Source organism: Muscardinus avellanarius (genome assembly GCF_963383645.1).
Source record: "Muscardinus avellanarius genome assembly, chromosome: 12".
Lineage (NCBI taxonomy): Eukaryota > Metazoa > Chordata > Mammalia > Rodentia > Gliridae > Muscardinus > Muscardinus avellanarius.
The window spans coordinates 19,204,412-19,228,484 of NC_137798.1; the positions used below are offsets into that span (position 1 = coordinate 19,204,412).

General features: G+C 44.0%; 1 protein-coding gene across 1 annotated transcript in view; it reads right to left on the reverse strand.

The window, feature by feature from the left end:
• The window catches only part of AVEN (apoptosis and caspase activation inhibitor), a gene marked incomplete at both ends in the record, with an annotated part of 177,501 nt that extends 154,503 nt beyond the window's left edge, over positions 1 to 22,998 (reverse strand). The window contains one exon of the mRNA XM_080706826.1: positions 22,771 to 22,998. Coding sequence (XP_080562952.1) covers positions 22,771 to 22,998 — 228 coding nt within the window. The remainder of the gene's footprint in view (positions 1 to 22,770) is intronic.
• Between the last annotated feature and the right edge of the window lie 1,075 nt (positions 22,999 to 24,073).

A 24,073-nucleotide genomic window follows, 5' to 3' on the forward strand; every position in this document is an offset into this window, starting at 1 on the left:
ATTTAGCAAACAAACAAGCATACACACAAAAAATAACTAAATACAAAACAACAACAAAATAATACAACCCTACAAATATATAAACACTCAGCAGACTTGGCCTCTGCAGTCTCTCTCTCTGCAGATGCCGAGTGCCACCAACACCTTTCCTGCTGCAAGCCTGGTTCTCTGAGTCTCTCTCAGTCTATGCAAATGCCCAGTATCAATGGGGCTGGATCTAGTGTTAAGCATAGATCTCCCTTCATGCTTTCCACTGATGCAGAGCCTGAGTCTCTCCTTGCCTACATAGAGAGGCCAGACCCAGTGAATACGTAGGAGTCCCTATTCTCCACAGCTAGGGCTAGGTTGGTCTGACTTCTCCCTGTTCACTGCGATTGGGTGGTCTGTGGTGATCTCAAAGTTCCTACTAGGGCTCTTAACCTTGGGGACTGTAGGCCTTTTTAAAGCTTGATTGTTCTTGGCTGCTGCCTGCTAATCTGAGCCTCTGCTATGTCCAACAGCACACTCCATCCCCACCTTCACCAGGTTGAACTACAAAGTCCTAGACTCTGCAAGTTTATTACAGTCGCACAAGTACCTGTGGCCACACTAAGTGGTCTCCCATGGGGATGTCAGGTTCACTTAGGGTTTTGTTGAGCGCCACTCTGTATCTCTGGAAGGTGCAGTGAGCTCAGCCACCACTGCTACAAGTCGCAGCAGATGTTTATATCGGAGGAACTGACAGTTACAATTCCAATGAGCTGCAGCTGCTTACTTTGTTTCAAGTCTTTTTTTTTTTTTCCTCTGTGAGTCGCTGGTAGTCCTGATCCAGTGAGGCAAGATGGTGCTGCCAAGGCACCCACAGCCATAGCCATTTGAGGCAGGTGGGGTCCTTTTCTGCTCTCTGACCTACCTTCTAGATTTTTTTATGTCATCTTTCACTTGTTGTGCTCTTTTCAAATTTATGCTGGTTTCTTTCTTTTATCAGAATGCTGTTTTCATATCAACAGAGACTGAGTGTCAGCAGGACTGACATGTGTTGCTTCCCTCCGTCACCATCTTTCTAGAAGTCCACAAAAGATTTCTAATTGAAGCTTTTGATCCAGTCAACAAACTTCTCCAAACCTGAGAAATTACTATGAGCTAAACCCAGGTGTCCCTGCATTCTCTATGGACACGTGTAACATGGAGCATGTTATAAGAAACAAATTATTTAATATGCAGAATGCCCTCCTTTAGTGACTGCTGCCATTTTAAAACAGCACAAGCATTTTAGGAAAGACAAAGGGTTTGTTTCTATCTGGACACCACAGCACACACCTGTACTGGGAAGCTACTCAGGAGGCTGAGACTGGAGGATCACTTGAGCCCAAGAGTTTGAAGCTAGCCTGGGCAAAAGAGTGAGAACCCATTTAAAACAAACAAAACTGTTTCTTCTGAACCCCACTGTCTTCTCACTAATCTCTTCCTATTATCAAGATAATATCATTTGCCAAAGTCATTGCCTACAATGAGCCCCGCCCCCGACCTACTTTTTAATTCCTCAAAAAGGCAAGAACTAACTAGCATGGGGTGTATGCCTATTATCTCAGTACTTGCAAGGCAGAGACAGGAAGATCTCAGGTTCGAGGCCAGCCTCAGTAATGAAACGAGACTCTCAACAACCTAGAGAGAGTCTGTATCGAAAAAGAAAAGAAAAGAAAAAAAGGACTGGGGGTATAGCTCAGAAGTAGAATGCCCCTGGATTCAATCTCCAGTACCACCAAAATAAATAAATAAGTAAATAGGCCTAGAACTGAATGTTCATCTCTCTCCTATAAAATAAAACAAAGCAAAGCAAACACCACATGCCATCAAAACAGAATGAAGAGATCATCCAGTACAGATAGGGGGTTTCTCCAGGCAAGTTTCTTCTCACGGGTCATTTTGAAAGATTCTTCATATAACACCCTTGCTGCCATGTAGAGCTAACAATTATAGTGAGATACCAACTGCCAACATAAGTGATTTCAACAAGCCTAAATTTCTGAAATAATTTAAAGCTGGGCATGGTGGTACACACTTGTAATCCCAGTACTTGGGAAGCTGAGACAGGAGAATCATAGGTTTGCAGCCAGCCTCAGCTACTTAGTGAGATTCTGTCTCAAAATAAAGAATAAAAAATAGAAGCTGGGCGGTGGTACACACTTGTAATCCCAGCATTTGGGAGACTGAGACAAGACGATCTCAGTTCACTGACAAACTCAGCTACTTAGTGAGGTTCTCCAATTTAGTGAGTCCGTTTCAAAATAAAGAATAAAAAAATAGGTCTGGAGCCAGGCATGGTGGCGCACGCTTGTACTCCCAACATTTGGGAGGCTGAGACAGGAGGATTGCGGTTCGCGGATAGCCTCAGCTACTTAGTGATGCCCTTTGCAACTCAGTGAGACTCTGTTTCAGAACTAAAGATAAAAATAGGGCTGGGGAGCCAACTGTGGTGGCCTACACTTGTAATCCCAGTGCTTAGGAGGCTGAGACAGGAGGATCACACAGGTTTGAAGCCAGCCTCAGCTATTTAATGAGGCTCTCAGCAACTTAGTGAAACCCTGTTTCCAAATAAAATATAAAATAGGTCTAGGAAAACTCTGTTTCCAAATAAAATATAAAATAGGTCTAGGAGTATAGCCCGGAGGTAGAAAGCCTCTGGGTTCCACCCCCAGTACCACCAAAACAAAAAAATAGGACTGGGGGTGTAGCTCAGAGGTAGGCTGCCCCTGGGTTCCATCCCCAGTACTGAAAAAAAAAAAAAAAAAAAAAATATATATATATATATATATATATATATATATATATATATATATATATATGTCTGGGGGTGCAGAACGCCCCTAAATTCCATCCCCAGTACTTCAAAAAAATAAAATAAAATATAGAGATAAGGGAGTAGTTTGGAAGTAGAATGCCCCAGGGCTCAATCCTCAGTACGGAAAAAAAAAATTCTTTATTCTAGCCAAACTTACAAAATAAAAATTTCAGTATCTTGCCACAGTTCTTTTGTGTACAACTGTACTTTTCCAACACACAGAGCAGGTTCGATGGATTCTTGATTTTTTAAATGCCTTTTCCATGCCTCAAAATAGACTTTGCTCTTAGATAATGTCCTTAATCCACCTTTAAAGTGGACCTTCTGACTGATGCCTTACAGTTTGCTCCACAATATAATTCAAGAAGGCAAAAAAGAAATTGGGTTGAAGCAACACTACTTCCCTTACAGCAGCCTTGTTCTGGCCTAAGGCTGAGCTTCAGCGATGACAGGAGGCCCAGGGAAAGACTTGCAGCCCTATTTTTTATTCTTTATTTTGAAACAGGGTCTCATTGAGTTGCAATGGGCCTCACTAAGTAGCTGAGGCTGTTCTCAAACAGCACCCTCATTACACCTAGCCTAAGACACATTTTCTGGCTGTCCCAAAAGCTCCCCAGATCACATCATTCAGTTTCTTGACTAAATTGCCACTTTACTCTCCTTCCGTGGCCAGACACTATAAGTGTAACTACTAGGTTAAATTTTACATGATTCAAACCACAATCCCCACATAACTATCTTTTTAAACAAGGGCCAAACTCAAACTCTACCCAGGAAAAGTTGTTTGATTAGCCATTTCACATTAAAGCCTGTCTTTCCTCTAGGTTGTACCTAATGTGCTGACAACCCGTACACACACTGACAGAAAACAGAGGAACGAGTCCCTGGACCAATTATCCGAAGCCTTTCTCCGTACACAAATTCTGACGCTCATGAAATTTCGCCTATCTCCCACTTCTCTAGCTTTCCAGCATCTGAAGCTCCTTTTGTGATTTAGCCTCCCTTTCAGTTCTTCCCAAATGGATGGTCTCTAGAATACGTGTCTTTTCTCCTTTGTGGGCTGGCTGGATTTGTTTCCTATTAAGATCTTTTCTTCATCTTCCAGAGCACTTGCAATATTAACACAAAGATGCACAATCACATTTTTAAGCAGTTCTCGTAAAGACCACAGAAACCAAATGAAAACTACTGCAAAAAAAAAAAGTCATATTTAGAGGTTTAAAGTACATACATTTTCTAAATGGAATAAAGCAGCAGTGTTTGCAACAAAAACGAGGGCAGGGACAAGACTCAAAGCCTACTTTGCCACATGGTGCGTGACCTTTGCGAGGCGCTGGCTGGCACACTTTTCTGGCTGAACTGCCTTCCCTTGCTCCCCAGCTATCAGCTGAAAGGCATCATGGCTGCCTGGTCGCAAAAACACCCTCCTTCCCACATCGACTTTAACCAGAATAGAGAAGAAAGAAAAGGAAAATGCACTTTTCAGAGACCGAGCCATTCAAGAGATCGTTTCCCCCAGACAGGACAGAGCACTGTAATCTGCATTTCCCTTCCACAGCTCTTTTCAAGTGTGACCTTTAGGAAGCTCTTCCAACGTTAGGGAAGAAAAAATTTTAATTAAAAGAAAGGGCAGCAAAGACGCCGAAGGAAGGGAGAAAGCTTTTACACTGCATTAGAGAAAGGTGGATTTTCTCAAAGCTCCTGATCCATAAGGACAAAATACAAATCCCAGGATCAAGGTGATGGGGTAGAGCAGAAAAGCCCAGGGCCTCGAGCGGGGCCACAGGACACGTGAGCCTGAATGTCTGCGTGTCTGTAAGACTCCCTCAGAATCAGCAGCACTAACATGATGCCGGCCTTACCTTTGCCTGGGTATGAGATTATTTATCCTTGCTTCACATAAATTTAGGGCAACATTTAATTCCACCCCTAGGTCCCCACCCAAAGGCTCAAAATACTCTTTTGGGAAGAAGCCCAAATTGAATTCTAACATTATTTTCCTCTGACAAGGAGGTCTATGAATTTAAAATTGTAATCTAAACCCTCCGAAGGAATAAACCTGAAAAAGCTAAGTCCTAACAGGACACAAGCTCTAGCTTGACAGAACGGCAGATGCTATCTCTTGCTATAATGTTGTTTAGCATCTAGAAGCTCGTCTGCCTCAAAATATGTCCCCGTTGGGATTCCTATAGAGGCAATAGAAATAGGTGACTGGACCAGGAAGAATGGAAATTCAAAGCCCTTCCTGATGAGTAGCACACTGTCATTATCACAATTTTGACAAGGAAAACGTAAAAAAAAAAAAAAAAATGTCTGGAGTATGATATATCATAAGCATAGTTGTGATAGGGCTATCTTACCAAAGGAAAAGGAAAAGGCCCAAAGAAAACATCATCAACACCAGCAAAATAAACCTAGCTTCCTTCTCCATAATCCCCAAGACCAGTCCTCAGCCATTATTCACAGTAATTTGTGCATTAAAGAGAGACAGACACAGACTTCTGTCTAATGGTCTTAGAGCCACTCAAAGAGCAATAAAAGTGAAGACAAGTGCCACGGCACTTATCTGTAATCCCAGTACTTGGACGCTGACAGGAGGATTGCAGGTTTGAGGCCAGCCTCAGCAACTTATGAGACTCTCGACAATTTAGTGAGACTTTTGAAGTAAAAAGGCTGAGGGTGTAGCTCAGAGACAGAATGCCCTGGGTTCAACCCCCAGTACCACATACAAAAAAAGGGGGCAGGGGCAGTAAGAGTGAGATTTTAGAAGAGCAGAGTCCTAATTCAGTGTGGCAACTTTCAAAAGCTGACACAACCCAGGATCCTAGGCCCTTCGCTGAAGCACACAACTCACTTTTAAAAAGAATCATAGGTTTTGTGAAAAAGAATCACAAAACCTGTGATTCTTTCACAAAAAAGATTGTGAAACACTGACTGTGATTCAGTCTGCTGAATGTAAGCTCTTCTCTTTTGCCTCTGAAGAGAGTTGATGACCTCTATCATCTACGTGCCAAGGTTTATCCTGTAAAAAGTAATAGTTCTCCTGGTTTGAAGTGCCTTTTGTGTATGTGTGTATGGTCCTGGGGACTGAACCCACAGGCGTTTTTTTTGTTGTTGTTGTTTTTCTTTTTGTTTCATGGTACTAAGGATTGAACCCAGGAACATTCTACCTCCAAGCTACACTCCCAGCCTGATTTTTATTTTGAAACAGGGTCTCACTAAATTGCTGAGGCTGGTCTGGAACCTGCAATCTTATCTCAGCCTCTCAATTACTGGGACATAGGTATGCTCCACCATACCTGGCCCTTTTCATTTTTTTATTTTGAACCAATCCTACTAATTACTGCGGCTGACTTCAAACTTATGATCCTCCTGTCTCAGTCTCCCAAATACTGGGATTAGAGGCATGTCCTACCACAGCTGGCTTGAAATACTCTTTTAGAATCTATTAAAAATTAAAACTAAATGGCTCTTCAATAATTATTCCCTGTTTTCAATTTATATATACAACACACTGTATGAGTTCAGACATGTACATTCAGTCATGTTAACTCCCACCACCATGAGGATACACAACAGTCCCCACCCTACAACATTCCACCACGCCGCTGCTTTGTAATCAACCTTGCCTCTGACCTCCAACCATAGACAACCACCAATCTGTTTAATATTCCTCTTCCAGAGTGTCCCATGAATAAAATCATACAGTGTAGCCTTTGGGTGATGCTTCCCTCCCCAGCAGAGTACACCTGAGACTCAGCCATGTTGACAGGAATAACAGACCATTCCTTTTATTGTCAACTCATACTCCTTTACATGGAGGTGCCACGGTTTACGTATCCACTCATCAGTAGAAGAATCTTGGGTTGTTTCTGACCTTTGGTAAAAATGAAAACATCCATTAATAACATTCACTTATCAGTCTTCATTTCTTATATATGCACCTAACAGTGGGACTGCTAATTCATTCGATAAGTATTTGCTTAACCTGATCAACTCTGAGGATTGGGGGGTGGCAGGTTAGCAATTCCAATCCCGTATAATGGTTTCACACTGTGACCTTAATTTGCATTTCTCTAACAACAAATGATGCTGGGCATCTTGTGCCCTCTTGCCCCCAGTATAACTTCTTTGGTAAACTATTTAGAATTTTCCATCTTTTAAATAGATCATTTGCCTTATTGAGTTATACAAAAATGTTAATATTTTCTCAAAACAAATCTTTTGTAGGTTTTGTGATTTGAAAATACATTCTCTCAGATTGTAGTTTATTTTTCACTTTCTCATGAGTGTCTTTCCCAAAGCACAAGCTTTGGGAAATTTTCATGAAGTAAATATTTTTTCTTTTGTCGATTGGTTTTTTTTTAGGAATTCTTTGCATAACCTAAGATCACAAACATTTTCTCCTCCATTCTCTTCTTTTTTTTTAATTGGTGCATTGTATTCATACATCATATTGGGGTAAAAAAAAACTTGTGTGTACAGACATGCACACATCACTGATTTAACCCCTACCCAATTCCCACCCCATTCCCTCCCCGTCCCTCCTTCCCTTGCTTGGCTTAGTGGTTGACTTCGATATGTTTAAGAACATTGTGTGTTTTAGAGATTTTCCTCTTCCCCCCTCCTTTCTCCTCCTTTAGGTTGTCTTGTTTGCTCCTCCATAGGATTTCCTTTTTCATCTAGAGTTCCTCCTATGACCCATTTCTCCCTAGCTCTCACATATTAGGGAAAGCATCTGCTTTCTTATTTTTTGTGACTGACTAATCTCACATAGCATAATGTCCTCCAGTTCCATCCATTTCCCTGAAAATGATGTAATTTTTTTTTAATGGCTGAGTAAAATTCCATTGTGTACATATTCCAGTTTTGTAATCCATTCATCTGTTGATGGACATCTTGGCTGGTTCCACAGTTTGGCTATGGTGAATTGTGCAGCTATGAACATAGATACACGTGCATTAGTTTGGTAGTTTGGTTTCCTATCTTTTGGGTAGATACCCAGAAGTGCTATTGCTGGATCAAATGGTAGATTTGTTCCCATTCTTCTGAGGATTCTCCATACTGTTTTCCGAAGTGGTTGCACTAATTTGCAATCCCACCAACAATGTCTTAGAGTTCCCACTTCTCCACATCCTCGCCAGCATCTGTTGTTGTTTGTGTTTTGAACGATTGCCATTCTAGTTGGAGTTAGGTGAAATCTCAGGGTAGTTTTGATTTGCATCTCTCTGATTGCCAGTGACGTTGAGCATTTTTTCATGTATTTATTAGCCATTTGAATTTCTACTTCTGTGAAGTGTCTCTTTAGTTCGCTTGCCCATTTTGTTATTGGATGATTTGGTTTTTTTTTTGTTGAGTTTCTTGAGTTCTCTGTATATTCTAGATGTTAGTCCTCTAATCGAGGTGTAGGTGGCAAAAATCTCCCATTCTGTTGGCTCTCGATTGAGGTTCTTGACAGTTTCCTTTGCTGAACAGAAGCTCTTCAGTTTCATGCAATCCCACGTATTGATTCGCCTTTTAATTTGTTGTGCCTTTGGGGTTTTGTTGAGAAAGTGTTTATCTGTGCCTATGTGTTGCAGTGTTGGACCTATGTCCTCTTCAAGGAGCTTCAAGATCCGTTCTGCATGTACTGCCGTATAAGTACCACGCGCTAACCAATTGAGACACTGGAGCTCCTCCTCCATTCTCTTCTAAAAGAACATCTCTCTGTCCATTAATTTCAAAACAGTTTGATTCTTCATATAGCACATTATAAGAGCTGCTTTAAAGTTTGAGCCCAGTATGGTGACACAAAGTGAGACCCTATCTCAAAATAAAATAGAGCTGCAGTAATAGCTTGGAAGAAGACCACCTCTGGGTTCAATCCCCAATACCACCAAAAAAAAAAGTCTGTCTAACTCTAATATGTGGCTCTACCTTAGGCTGGAAGTAACTGTCTTTTTCCTCAATAGCTTATTACAGTTCCCAGGTAAATAGTTGAACACTTTTAATAACATGCTGTAACATGCTATTACGTTGTTTAGACTCTGTTGTCCTAATTCCCCCCTCCCAGTACTGGGGATAGAACCCAGAGGCATTCTACCTCTAAGCCACACCCCCACTCCCATTTTTAGTCCTATTTTTTATTCTTTACTTTGAAAGAGGGTCTCACTGAGTTGCAAAGGGCCTAAGTAGTAGTTGAGGCTGTCCATGAACCGCAATCCTCCTGTCTCAGCCTCCCAAGTGCTGGGATTACAAGCGTGCCCCACCACATTAGGCCTCTGGGGTCCTATTAAACAGCTGTTCTTGGGCATGCCCATTACAACTGAACTAATACTGGGCCCCCTCTCTCCAAGAGCCCTGTGCTTTGGTTTGTTCCGTTGTATTAGGCCATCAATCTGGTCAGAGCCAAACAAGAAGTTCTGAAAAGGAAAGGCAGGTCTGCCTCACAAGCACACAGCAGCCACACCAGGCTGGGCCGGTTCACACACAGTGCAGGAGGATGCTCTTGCTCAGCTCTCTCCTCTTCAGTATGCTACCAACCCGCTGACCCAGAGATGGAGCTTCTTTGGGAGTTCTAGCTGCCCATGTTCCCCCTCCCGGGGACACCCTCAGAAGGTCACACTCATGGGGCAAAGCAGAAAAAGAGAGAAAAGACACATTCAAACTAGAATGCTGGCCAGGCCTGGCGGTGTAGGCCTGCAAACCCAGTGCTGGGGAGGCTGAGACAGGAGGATTGCAGGTTCAAGACCAGCACGCAGTAATTTAGCAAGGCTGTGTTTAAAAATAAAAAGGGCTGGGGTGTAACTCAGAGATAGAACGTCTTTGGGGTTCAATCCCCAGTACCATAAAAAAAAAAAAAAGAAGGAAAAAGAAACAGGCATGCTCTCACACTCTGGACTGCAGGGGCTCCTGTCCTGGAATCCCTTGGCATCCCTGCCAGGACAGGATTTGTACGGGCCAGGCCACCTGGGCTCTCCAAGGCATCTGCCCACGGTGATTTGAGGCAAGCGGCCATTCCTCCACCCTCTCCTGTCTACGTTTTCCTGGTCTTCTGGCTGACATTGGGATTTCTCTTGGGTTTAGCTATCTCTGAACCATTGCTGCCACTCTGCTGAGCAAGCATTCTGTCCAAGATCAGAGAGGAAAACCAGGAGAAATTCACCCCTGTGGAGCCGACTCAGGTCGCCTCTCTAGGCTTCCACTCCTCCCCAGCCAGCCAGCTGTACCTTCCCGAGCCCTCCAGTAACTTGCGCCGGGACTCTAGTAGCAGACAGCCATAATGGCTGGCGTGGCCACGGCACCCAGCAGCCGTAGTACGCGCCCTCTCTTGATGATGCAGACGATCCCAGCGTGCCCGCCCCACCCCTCCTCACCTTCCTCTCCACGAGGTTGGGGTGGAGAAACTGCTCACTGGTTCTTAGAAAATCGTGACTCTCAGTACACAATTTTTAATCCTCCTCTTAGGTATCACTATGTTTAGACCCTAAAAAAAAGGATGGAAGGAAAGAAAAACAAAACTACTGGAGCTCTGGAACAATGTCTACTCTAGTCCCTCTCTGTAAGCCTCTGGACAGTCACACCAGGCTGAGAGGCCAGGGGTGGTGAACCACTCAGTCAACAGCGCCAAGGCGGCTGTTCTGGCTCTGCCTACCATTGAGAAGACCTCATCTAGCGGGCGTGGTGGCGCACACTTGTAATCCCAGCATTTGGGAGCCTGAAACAGGAGGATCGTGGTTTGCAGACAGCCTCAGCTACTTAGTGAGGCCCTTTGCAACTCAGTGAGACCCTGTTTCAAAGTAAAGAATTAAAAATTGGGCTGGGGTTGTGGCTTGGAGGTAGAATGCTCCTGGGTTCCATCCCCAGCACCACAAAAAAGTAAATTAAAAAAAAAAAAGACCTAATCTATCCCAGGACTTGGGAGGGAGGCTGAGGCATAGATCACAGACTGGCATCCAGCCAGTCTGGCCAAGTTTCAAAATAAAACATAAAACAGAGGTGGAGTTGAAGCTCAGAAGTAGAAGAGCCCTAAATTCAATCCCAAGTACCAAAAAAAAAAAGAAGACCTAATCTACACACCTTCGGGCTGCTGTAGGCATCAAAGAAAGCCCAGAAATTTTTGTTTGTTTATCAAGTTAGGCATTTTGACACTCTTCTTTGGCAGAGGCCTCTGCACTCATTCAGGGTCTTTCCATTGTTGGCAAAATAGAAAGACAAATCAAAAAAGGAGTCTAGAGAATGCATTTGGGCTCAGATATATAGCTACACCATTCCTTCCACTGCTTCTAACTATAATTAGGAAAAGCATAAAACCTGCCCCCAGAAAATCAGTGTGCACAATCTATTTTTATCTATCCCCCTCTTGTATACACACACACACACACAGAGTGATGCATGTGTCAAAGGAACACACAAACCAACTGAAAAATCTCACTCTCAGTGGTCAAACCTGGAATAACATGGGCAATAAAATATAGTACTGAATTATAAAACACAGTATAAAATAAACACCTATGGCTCCATACAACTACGAATGGCTAAATAAGTAAATTAACAGAGGAGACAAATCTCCCATGCAGAGGACTTCCAATAACTGACACAGCTAGGAGTGGTGGTGCACACTTGTAATACATATAGATATATATATATATACACACACACACATATATGTTTATATTTATATTTGTATGGAGAAGTAGAGAGGGCATGGGCCAATCTGCATGTGTTCCTATAAAATACAGAGCTCCGGCACTGAAAATTTCTTTTCCCACATTGGCTAACTCTCCATGGCCATGCCGTGCAGGTAGTGATCAGGGATAACTATGCCTCACACATACAAAAGGCAAGGAACTCCTTAGAAGACTGCCTCTGTCACCGGGCGTGGTGGCGCACGCTTGTCATCCCAGCATTTGGGAGGCTGAGACAGGAGGACCGCAGGTTTAAGGCCAGCCTCAGCTACTTAGTGAGGCCCTCCACAACTCAGTGAGACCCTGTTTCACATTGAAATAGGAGAGAAAAAAAGGAAGAATGGATTAGTATTTGTTTGCTAAAGATGTCCCAAATTTAGAAAGAAAAAAGAATCTGGGCGTGGTGGCGCACACTTGTAATCCCCGCGCTTGGGAGGCAGAGACAGGAGGATCGTGCTGGTTCGGAGCCAGCCTCCCTGGTTTAAGAGACCCTGTTTCCAAATAAAAAATATATATATAAAATAGGTCTAGGAGGGTAGCCCGGAGATAGAAGGGCTTCCAGGAACCCCAGTACCACCAAAAGAAAGAAAGAAAGAAAGAAAGAAAGAAAGAAAGAAAGAAAGAAAGAAAGAAAGAAAGAAAGAAAGAAAGAAAGGAAAGAAAGAAAAGAAAAGAAATTGGAATGGGAAGGGGAAGATAAAAAGGATATCAGTTTCCTACTTTTTCTGTGTATGTATGTATGGTACTGGAAATGGAACCCAAGGGCTTTCTACCTCCAGGCTACACTCCCAGACCCATTTTATATTTTATTTGGAAACAGGGTCTCACTAAGTTGCTGAGAGCCTCACTAAGTAGCTGAGGCTGGCTTTGAACCTGTGCGATCCTCCTGTCTCAGCCTCCCAAGTGCTGGGATTACAAGCGTGCGCCACCACGCCCAGCTTTTCCCTACTCTTGTTAACATCACATGTCACCGCATCTTACAAGCTCCAGCATTCGAGCTCTGAGGAAGGCTTGCACAGCTTTGGTAGCATAATGTGGTCAAGTCCCCTCACTCGGCTTTAGGTTACTGCACAGACTTCATTTCCAAGTTATTTGGTGAAAGCCTTGAGGTCACATCTCCACCTTTTACTGCATCATTTACTACCTGAGAGTAATGAGACACATATGGGATACACGAGAAAGATGGAGCCAACAGATGTGGAGGACGAGCTACAACTCAAAGCAGCCTGACCCCCTTGCTTCATACTGGAAAAGATGTGCACGCTTGATGGAGGAGCAGAAAGAAGTTCATAAATAACAGTGCCCAGAGAGGGGAAATCTACAGTTAGTTATTTTGATCATTCATTAATGAAAAACCCTCATCTGCAAGTCAATTCTCCCACCAACCACTAGGTGGTGTCCTTAAGTATGCCTAAATCGGCCCGTGTATGTGTGTGTGTGTGTGTGTGTGTGTGTGTGTGTGTGTTGTTTTTTTTTTAACTGGGGATGAAACCCAGAGGCATTCTACCTCTGAGTTATACTCCCAGCCCTATTATTTTATTCTTTATTTTGGAACAGGGTATCACTGAGTTGCAGAAGGCCTAAGTAGCTGAGGCTGTCTGTGAACCTGGATCCCCCTGTCTCAGCCTCCCAAATACTGGGATTACAAGTGTGCACACCACGCCCTGGTTAATTTTTTTTTTTTTTAAGCGTTGCTGGGGATGGAACCCAGAGGCATTCTACCTCCAAGCTACATACACCAGCCTTAATTTTTATTCTTTATTTTGAAACAAGGTCTCACTGAGTTGCAAAGGGCCTAAGTAGCTAAGGCTGTCCACAAACAGTGATCCTCCGGTCTCAGCCTCCCGAATGCTAAATTACAAGGGTGCGCCACCACGCCCGGCTCATATGCCATTCTTTAACAGCGCTCTGTATTCCTCCCTTTCCAGGCACTCAAGATGAACACTACTGCTCTGAACAGCCATCTCTGCATTTGGGAATTTGTTTACATACATCTGTGCAGTACGCTGCAAGATATAAAACTGCTGGGCCACAAACTAAATTTTGATGTCTACTTGTCTCGCTTATAGATTTTGTCACTTAAAGATGGTGTCAATTTGTCTCACTTGCAGATTTTGTTCACTAAGAGAACAGAAAAGTTCAGCACATATTAGATATGTTAATTCTTGCAGCTTTTTCTGTACATAGTTTCATTAGAACATCTACCTCTAAGGTAGACCTGAACTAATTTTACAACCACAAAGGAATACTACTAAAATGCTAGTATGCTTGCTGGGCGTAACTCAGAAGTAGAATGCCCCTGGATTCAATCCTCAGTACCAAAAGAAAAGAAAAGAAAGCTTAGCCAGGCCCAGTGGCCCACCCCTGTAATCTCAGGACTTGGGATGCTGAGACAGGATGATCACAGGTTTAAGGCCAGCCTCAGCAACTTAGCAAGACCCCATTTCAAAATAAAAAAAAAATAGAAAAGAAGCCGGACGTGGTAATCCCCGCGCTTGGGAGGCTGAGACAGGAGGATCGCACGGGTTCGAAGCCAGCCTCGGCTACTTAGTGAGGCTTTCAGCAACTTAGTGAGACCCTGTTTCCAAAAAAAAGGTCTGGGAGTATAGCCCAGAGGTAGAAAGCCTCTGGGTTCCACCCCTAGTACCACCAAAAAAAAAAAAAAAAAATAGAAAAGGCTGGGAGTGTGCTTAAAGGCAGAATCCCCCAGGTTCAATCCCAAGTACAAGAAAGAAAGGAAGAGAGGGAGGGAGACAGGGAGGGAGGGAGGGTGCAGACTTCCCCTAGCTGGACTCCAAAAATGACACTATCTAAAAACACTTTCGCCCTAGATTCCCCATCTACCTTCTAACTTGCCTTCAAAATGCTATAAACTTGTCAGACATGGTGACGCACACTTGTAATCCCAGCATTTAGGAGGCTGAGAAAGGAGGATCGAGCAGGTTCGAAGCTAGCCCCAGCTACTTAGTGAGGCTCTCAGCAACTTAGTGAGACTGTTTCCAAATAAAGTATAAAATAGGTCTGGGAGTATAACCTGGACATAGAAAACCCCTGGGTTCCACCCCTGGGTTCCACCCCAGTGCCAAAAAAAAAAAGACCACCTATTAAGCAAAGACATGCCATTTTATAACTAGCCTTTTAGAAAAAGGAAAAAATGTTGGTAAAATATTCTAGACCTCAATATCATTAATCTTGTTCACTAGAAAGTGAGCTCTAAAATCAAAAGAGAAAAATTCCAAAACTACTATATAAATTCCAATTCTGCATCAGACTTTGTGAATACCAACCAAATATGGTTAATTTTCCTAAACTGAAGCTATTAATGATTCTTTCATGCCAGAGATTATAGATATCTGGATATGGTGACTACATGTATCAAGGAACACACATCTATTAACAGTCTTCACATGTCAGTAACTTGGAATTGCCAAGTACAAAACAGAGAAATCACAGCACTAACAATCCAAAACAATATATGTGAACTTTTTGTAAAAGTCTTGTCATCCCAATGATATTTTAAATTAATATAGAAATATCTGAAGCCGGGCGTGGTGGCGCACGCTTGTAATCCCCGCACTTGGGAAGCTGAGACAGGAGGATCGCACGGGTTTGAAGCCAGCCTCAGCTACTTAGTGAGGCTCTCAGCAACTTAGTGAGACCCTGTTTCCAAATAAAATATAGAAAAGGTCTGGGAGTATAGCCTGGAGGTAGAAAAGCCCCTGGGTTCCACCCCAGTACCACCAAAAAAATTAATAAATAAATTTTAAAAAATAGAAATATCTGCTATTCCTCAACATATTTGATTTATGAACTAAAGAAATATGTACTAAAGAAATATGGAGCAGATATATTTGTCCTTAATTGCAAGAGAAACCAAAGGTAGGTTTTTTGTTTTGTGTTTTGTGTTTTGTGGTACTGGGAATTGAACCCAGGGCATCCTACCTCTGAGCTACACCCCCAGCCCTATTTTTTATTTTTTATATTTGAAACAGGGTCTCACTAAGTTGTGAAGAGCCTCACTAATAACAGAAGCTGGCCGCGACCTGCAATCCTCATGTCCCAGCCTCCCAAGTACTGGGATTACAAGCATGTGCCACCATGCTCAACTTAGAATTCAATTTTCACAAGACATGTATTCTATTAATCTCCTCTATGTTTTTAAATTTTCATGTTGTTTAAACAGCATCCTTGGGAATACTGTTCTTCACAGAAACTGTCTTTTTTTTGGGGGGTGGGGGTGTTACTGGGAATGGAACCCAAAGGCATTCTTCCTTCAAGCTACACCCCCACCCTATTTTTTATTCTTTATTTTGAAACAAGGTCTCACTGAGTTGCAAAGGGCCTCACTAAGTATTTGAGGCTGACTATGAACCGCAATCCTCCTGTCTCAGCCTCTCAAATGCTGGGGTTACGAGTGTACACCACCACACCCAGCTAGAAAGTGTCTTTTAAACTATCTTTTTTGTGTATGTTTGATACGAGGGATGGAACCCAGGGGTCTTCTACCTCTAGGCTACACCCCCAGCCCTATTTATTTTTTATTTGATAAAAGGTCTCACTAAGTTACTGAGTGCCTCACTAAGCAGCTGAGGCTGACTTTGAACCTGAATCCTCCGTCTCAAACCCAAATACTAGGATTACAGCCATGCACCACCACACCTGGCTTTGTAAATAATTTAAGGCTGGCAAAACCAAGTCGATCAAATTATACTAGCTTCAGGATAAAAATAACACGTCAATTTCAACATCCTTTGATAAAAAAAAAAACCACTTATAAGTAAGTATATCAGACATCCACGTACAACCTCATGACACCATTCTAGAAATTTTCAGACCGAAGCTGTTGATTATTGTGACCCAAAAGAAAAAGTATTAAAACAGATACTCTCATCACTTCAATACACACACACAAGCACGCACACGCGCGCACGCGCACACACACACACACACACACACACACACACACACAAATGGATTCTAACAAAATACAATGAAATTTCAAAGAGAATTAATCTAGTGCCCTAATAAATTAAGTAATAGACTCTATAAAATACAAATAGTTACATGGGACTAAGGTCTTTATTCCTCCTTCTGTGGGGAGAGGTCCAAGCATACTAGGGATTTAACCCAGGGCTAGCCCTATTTTGTTTTCTATTTTGAAACAGGGTCTCACTACATTGCTGAGGGCCTCACTACATTGCTGAAGCTGGCTTGTAACTTGAGACCCTCCTGTTTCTGCCTCCCAAGTGCGGGGTTACATGCATGCACCACCAAGTCCAGCTATTTCTCTTTTTGACATTTCAAACTGCATCAAGAAACAAGAGACAAAGGAATAGAAAACACTTTTACTCCTGCTTAATTTCTAGAAAAAGGCTGGTAAGCCGTGCTGTGGTGTGTTTATTTTACAGGAGAAGAAATGATTCTGAGAAGGATCTAAGTAGCTTCCAGAGAGAGACAGAGAGAGAGATTAGGAGAGAGAAGTTCTACTCGGGTCCAGTGGCACAGGATTCCAGCTGTGCCAGTCCGAGGCTGACAGAGACTATTTAGAAAACTAGGGAGAATGCAGGCCATCTCTAGGGGGAGTCATGTTCTGGTGAGGGGTGTGCTCGGAAGGTACGTGAGGATGACAGTGAGGACGTGAGATGACACCGGCCCAGTGGTCACAGAACAGTTTATGACGGTCTGGTCATTTCCAGATCGCTGATGTATTCTTGACTGACCAATAACAAATCTGGAAAGTCCCCTAAATTACAGGTTTCTCAAGATCTTTCTTGCTAAACTATTTATTGTGAGGGTTAGTTAACAGGGTAGAAAGTAATTATCATAATTGAGTGACTTTCTGGTAACTTTAAAATTATGAGCAAGGCCTGGCATGGTGATGTACGTGTGTAACCCCAGCTCTTGGGAGGTTGAGACAGGAGGATCGCACAGGTTCAGAGCCAGCCTCAGCTACTTAGTGAGGCTCCCGGCAACTTAGTGAGACCCTGTTTCCAAATAAAGTATAAAATAGGTCTGGGAGTACAGCCCGGAGGTAGAAGGCCCTGGGTTCCACCCCCAGTGCCACAAGTAATTAATTAATTAATTAATTAATATGAACAAAGATGTACAGATTTCCCAGAAATTTCAGATAACAGGATGCAGAGAGAGAAATGAGCTGGGAGTGAAGATATGAGGAAATTCAGCACAAAGCATTCATGTCAGAGTTGTTTTCCTAATTCTTCCTGTATCTCCTTTCTATCTTTTTCTTTTTTCTTTCTACCTCAACTGGAATCCAATTCCCTACATAATCCCTCTAGAGGCCTCTTTCCAGTGCTATGAAAAATAAACACTATATTTTCAAGGGGGGAGAGAATGATAAAACCACCAGTGGCTTAGCACACAGTCCCCTAGGAAACACAGTTGAGTGTTGTTAAATCATAACCTAGCATTTTCCATCCTAGCAGCAGTTTGGAACAAAGATAGTAACTATAAGAATTATAAAAACTAGCAGGGCACAGTGGTCCATGCCTGTAATTGCAGCTACTTACTGAGACCCTGTTTCAAAATAAAAAGTAAAAGGGCTGAGGGTGTAGCTCAGAGGTATTATGCCTCTTGGTTCCATCCCTACTACTGAAAAAACGATTGCAAAAATTGTAATGCTGGATTCCATCCCTAATGGCACCAAAAAAAAGAATAATGCTTTTTTATTTTTTGCGGTACTAGGGACAGAACCCAGGGGCATTCTACCTTTGAGCTACACCTCCATCCCTATTTTTTCTTCTTTATTTTGAAACAGGGTCTCACTGAGTTGCAAAGGGCCTCACTCAGTAGCTGAGGCTGTCTTTGAACTGTGATCCTCCTGTCTCAGCCTCCCAAATGCTGGGATTACAAGCGTGTGCCACCACGCCAGGCTAGAATAATGCAATCTTATTCTGCTGTCCTCAAAATGAAGTGTTCAGGCCGTGCGTGGTGATGCGCGCTTGTAATCCCCGCACTTGGGAGGCGGAGACAGGAGGTTCGCCTGGCTTTCCAAAACAAAAAGTACAAATTAGGTCTGGAGTGTAGTCCAGAGGTAGAAGGGTTTCCAGAAACCCCAGTACCACCAAAAAAAAAAAAAAAAAAAAAAAAAACATGAAGTGTTCACACACCTGGGGGGTGTTGATGATTTAGGGAAATCAAGTTCCAGACTCTCAACACCCATACTCTCCCCTAAAGGCTGTTAGCTTTAGAAGACACCCAAAGACCAAGCAACTCCATCTCACAACCATCTCACAACCCTGTTTCCAAATAAAGTATAAAATAGGTCTGGGAGTATAGCCCGAAGGTAGAAAAGCCCCTGGGTCCCTCCCCCACCCCCATACCACACACACACACAAAAAAAAAAGTAAAACCTGGCACTGTATCATGTCTCATTCAGAAGATAAACAATATTGATCTAGAGATGACTAAACTCAGTAGGGAAAAAGATATGCATTGAAAAAAAATTTTACTTATAAAATTTTACTTTTGTTTCATAAGTGAAAACAAAATAAAAAGTATATTAACCACTGTAATCTTTATTCAATCTAAAGAGAAATTATAATGAGGCCTTAAAATTACAAAATATTAAACTGGGCGTGGTGGTGCACGCTTGTAATCCCAGCATTCGGGAGGCTGAGACAGGAGGATCTGGTTCGTGGACAGCCTCAGCTACTTAGTGAGGCCCTCTGCAACTCAGTGAGACCCTGTTTCAAAATGAAGAATAAAAAATAGGACTGGGGGTATAGCTTCAGAGGTAGAATGCCCCTGGGTTCCATCCCCAGTACTGAAAAATAAAAAATTACAAAATATTTCTTTAATCCAAATTTATTACATCAAATATGAAGGGGCAGCTAGGCATAGTGGCACACGCCTGTAATCCTTGGGAAGCTGAGACAAGAGGATCACAGGTTTTAGGGCAGTCTCGGCAACTTAGTGAGGCCCTTTGCAACTTAGTGGGACCCTGTTTCAAAATAAAAAAGACAGCTGGGTGTGTACCTTAGAGGTAAAGCACCCTGGGTTCTATCCCCAATACCAAAAGAAAAAAAAAAATGTAAAAGGGAGCAGGGCATGGTGGTGCACACTTGTAATCCCAGTACTTGGGAGGCTGAGACAGGAGGATCACAGGTTTTAGGACAGTTTCAGCAAGTAGTGAGATTCTCATCAACCTAACAAATAAAATAGGGCTGGGAGTACAGCTTAGAGGTAGATGCCCCTTGGCTCAATCCCAATGCCACAACAAATAAACAAACAAATGTGAAAAGTGACCACTGAAAGATTCTCAAATATACTGGATAAACTTCTATGGAAAACATGTAAATACAAGTTAAAAGGAAAAATAAGATGGGCATAGTGGTGCATGCTTGTAATCCCGGCATGTGGGAGGCTCTCAGGTCAAGGACAGCCTCCTCTACTTAGGCCCTCAAGCAACTTAGTGAGACCCTGTTTCAAAATAAAAGATAAAAAATTGGGCAGGGAAGCAGGGTGTGGTGGCCCACACTTATAAACCAAACACACTTGAGCATGTTTGGTTTCTAACTCAATCTGCTTCTTTCCCTAGAGGCTGGCATTGTTGTTTAATCCCAGTACTCAGTACCTGGTAGGCTGAGACAGGAGGATCCAGGTTCTCGGCCAGCCTCAGCTACTTACTTTGCAACTCAGTGAGACCCTGTTTCATAATAAAGAATTAAAAAAAAAAAAAAAAAAAGCTGGCAGTGTAGCTTGGAGGTAGAATGCCCCTGGGTCCCATCCCCAGTACTGAAAAGAAAAGAAAAAAAAAGAAAACTTAAAAGTAAAGCCGGGCATAGTAGTGCATGCTTGTAATCCTAGTTCTTGGGGAACTGAGACAGGAGGATCACAGGTTCAAGGACAGCCTCAGCAAATGAGTGAGGCTCTCAGCAACCTCATGAGACCCTGTTTCCAAAATAAGAAATAAAAGCGGTCTAGGGGTGTAGCTTAGAGGTAGAATGCCTCTGGGTTAAATTTCCAGTACCAGAGAGGAAAAAAAAAAATTAACATCACACATGGCTTCTCAAAAAATTTTTAAACAGTTTAAGGATCAGTTGTCGACACATTATTCATGTAGATAATAGAAATATATAAGTGAAATAAATGTCAGTGAGAAAAACACACCTCAAAACAATATTTATTAACAAGAATAAGGATGCCAAAGTGGTGTAACAAGGGCCTGCTGTGGCAGGGAAAAGCGAGTCTGTGGATTACCAAGGCAAATCTTAGAACAGTGTCCTGTTGGGACACTTGGGCGTGTTTGGTTTCTGACTCAATCTGCTCCTTTCCCTAGAGGCTGGCATTGGTGTTTAATGAGCTCTTGACTCAAATTGGCCCTGCCAATGAAGAGACTCCTTTCAGCAAGAGTGAAGGAACAAGCTGGGCGTGGTGGCGCACACTTGTAATCCCAGCACTTGGGAGGCTGGGACAGGAGGATCGCAGGTTCAAAGCCAGCCTCAGCAACTTAGTGAGACCCTGTTTCCAAATAAAGTATAAAACAGGTCTAGGAGTATAGCCCAGAGGTTCCACCCCCAGTAACACACACACACACACACACACACACACACACACACACACACACACGAGTGAAGAAACAAGCACTTTGGAAACCTGCCAGTATGAGTTGTTCGCTTTTGTTTTCATTTCTATTTCATGTACTGGTCCAAACTACAAAGCAATGGACATAAATGAACTGAGTCCTGAGTTGGACAATGGTCCTTACATGGCTAGAACTTCTTTCAGATCATTTCAACCCCTACTTAGAGTACAAATGGGGTGGGGCGGGGGGACCCAGGGGCTTTTCTACCTTCAGGCTATACTCCCAGACCTATTTTATTTTTTATTTGGAAACAGGGTCTCTTAAGCCAGCTGAGGCTGGCTTCAAACCTGCACGATTCTCCTGTCTCAGCCTCCCAAGCGCGGGGATTACAAGGGAATTACAAGCGTGCGCCACTACGCCCGGGTCTCTTATTCTTTATTTTGAAACAGAGTCCCAAGTAGCTGAGGCTGGTTGCAAACCTGTGATCCTCCTGTCTCAACCTCCTAAATACCGAGATTACAAGCATGTGCCACCACAGCAAGTCATTTAACTCATACAAATGAAGATTATAAGGATGTATTACATGTATATGTATACATAGGTGTCATATGAAAAAGTTGTTATAAGGAGAAAGTGTAATATATAGTGGGCACTAGGCTGCTGTGAGTTTCTTTCATTTCTTTCCTCAAATTTTCATTCCCTCACTCAAGTTTTGCTTGATCTCTAATCCTAATAAGGTTAAGTTTGTTACACTTAAGAGTATATTTATTTATTTTTTGGTGGTACTGGGGTTCCTGTAAGCCCTTCTACCTCCGGGCTACACTCCCAGACCTATTTTTGCATTTTTATTTGGAAACAGGGTCTCCTAAGCCAGCACGCGCGGCTGGCTTCGAACCTGCGCGATCCTCCTGTCTGCCTCCCAAGCGCGGGGATTACAAGCGGGCGCCACCACGCCCGGCCCAAGAGTATTATAGCCGGGCTATAGAGGGGAGGATCGCGGTTGGCAGACAGCCTCAGCTACTTAGTGATGCCCTTTGCAACTCAGTGAGACTCTGTTTCAAAATGAATAAAAAAAATTGGGCAGTGCCTCTGGGTTCCATCCCCAGACCCGCAAAAAAAAAAAAAGTATTATTATAATTTTTTCAATTCTCATCTCTAGATACATGTGGCATGGTTCTATCCCCAGCATCCCTGGGTGGGGATGGGAGGAAGGAAGATCGTGCATTTCAGTAACAGAAAAATCTGCCTCAATCAAAATGAGAAAGTTGTTGAAAGTTAAAAAAAAAAAAAAAAAAAAAGCGAAGACCAGTAACCCCTGATCTCTAACACGTTAAAAGAAACGCGAAACGCGATATCGCCGGATCCCACTCCCAGTATTCCAGTTCTGTGCACGGGGGCATTCTTTCTCCTGACTTTTTTTAATTGTGCGCTTACGGGGTGCCAGCGATGCGCAGACAGGGACACAGACTCCAGGCTCCCTGCGCGCTAACTGCAGCAGTGTGCCGGGTGGGCGAGCGGCCCGGGCCCCCGCACCCCGCACCCCGCACCCGCGGGACGCACCACCGGGGACCCGGGAGCCCGCGACCGCCGCGGGGCGGGACCAGAAGGGCGCCGCGCGCACCCCGCACGCGCCCCGCAGCCGCCGCCTCCCACGGCGCACGCGCACGCGCCCCGCAGCGCGCACCCCGCCGCGCACGCGCACCCGGGCCCCGCCGCGCACGCGCACCCGCACCTCTCACCTGCGCGGGCCCGGCGCCCCGGCCGCCCAGCTCTCGCCGGCCGCCGCGCGGGCCGCCTCCTCCCCGGCTGCCGCGGCCTCCGCGGAAGCCCCGGCCCCGGCTCCGGCGGCCGCCTCCGTCCCCGCCGCCGCCTCGCGCCACCGCCGCCGCGGCTCCGGCCCGGTCACGCTCGCGGTCCCGGCCGCCCCGCCGCCCGCGGCCGCCCCTCGGGCCCCGCTCCGCCTGCATGGCCGCGCCGACGCGCCCGCCGGAAGCGCCCGAGCCGGCGGGAGGGAGGGAGGGGCGGGGAGGGCGGCCCCTCCCGGGTGTGTGGTTTGTGCTTTCCAAAAAGGGGGCAATCCAGTGTATGGATCTGCACAAGAAAAGCGCTAAGCAAGTATATACCAAGTTTTTATCGTTGGCCGGCGTGGTGGCGCACGCTTGTAATCCCAGCATTTGGGAGGCTGGGACAGGACGATCGCTGTTCGCGGACAGCCTCAGCTACTTAGGCCCTCCGCAACTCAGTGACACCGTCTCAAATTAAAGAATAAAAAATAGGTCGGGGGTTTAACTCAGAGGTAGACACCCAGCCCTACTTCTTTTTATTTTTTTATTTTTTATTTATTTATTTGCGATACTGGGGAAAGAACCTGGGGCATTCTACTGCCAAGCTACATCTCCAGCCCTGTTTTTTATTCTTTATTTTGAATAACCTGGGATCCTCCCGTCTTAGCCTCCCAAATACTGAGATTACAAGCCTGCACACCACCTCCAACTTTTTTTTTTTTAACAATATCTCACTACATTTTTAGGCCGTCCAAAAACCTGCAATCCTCCTGTCTCAGCCTCTCACGTAGTGGAGTCCCAGTACAAGAGTGCACGACCATGCCCAGTTTATGTCCTGAATATTATTATTTATCATTATTAGTTATTATTATTATTATTAGGTACTGGGGGTGAAACCCAGGAGCATTCTACCTTCTAGCTACATCCCTAGCCCTATTTTGTATTTATTTTTGTAACAGGGTCTCACTAAGTTGCACAGGGCCTCACTAAGTAGTGAGGCTGTCCTCCTGTCTCAGCCTCCCTAATGCTGGGGATTACAAGCGTGCACCACCACACCCGGCTTTTGAATTTTTAAAAATGATATTGAACTTGCCTTGAAGTAGCTCATCCCCACCAAGAAGATAATCCTATAAACACGCAGAGAGCAGTGAGAGGGTCAAAGCCAAGGCCCAGAGAAGTATGTCCAAGATTTCATGGGAAATAGGCCCTAGGCTAAATAAAATCTAATGGATAGACAGGAGTTGAAGTGGTTGATAAG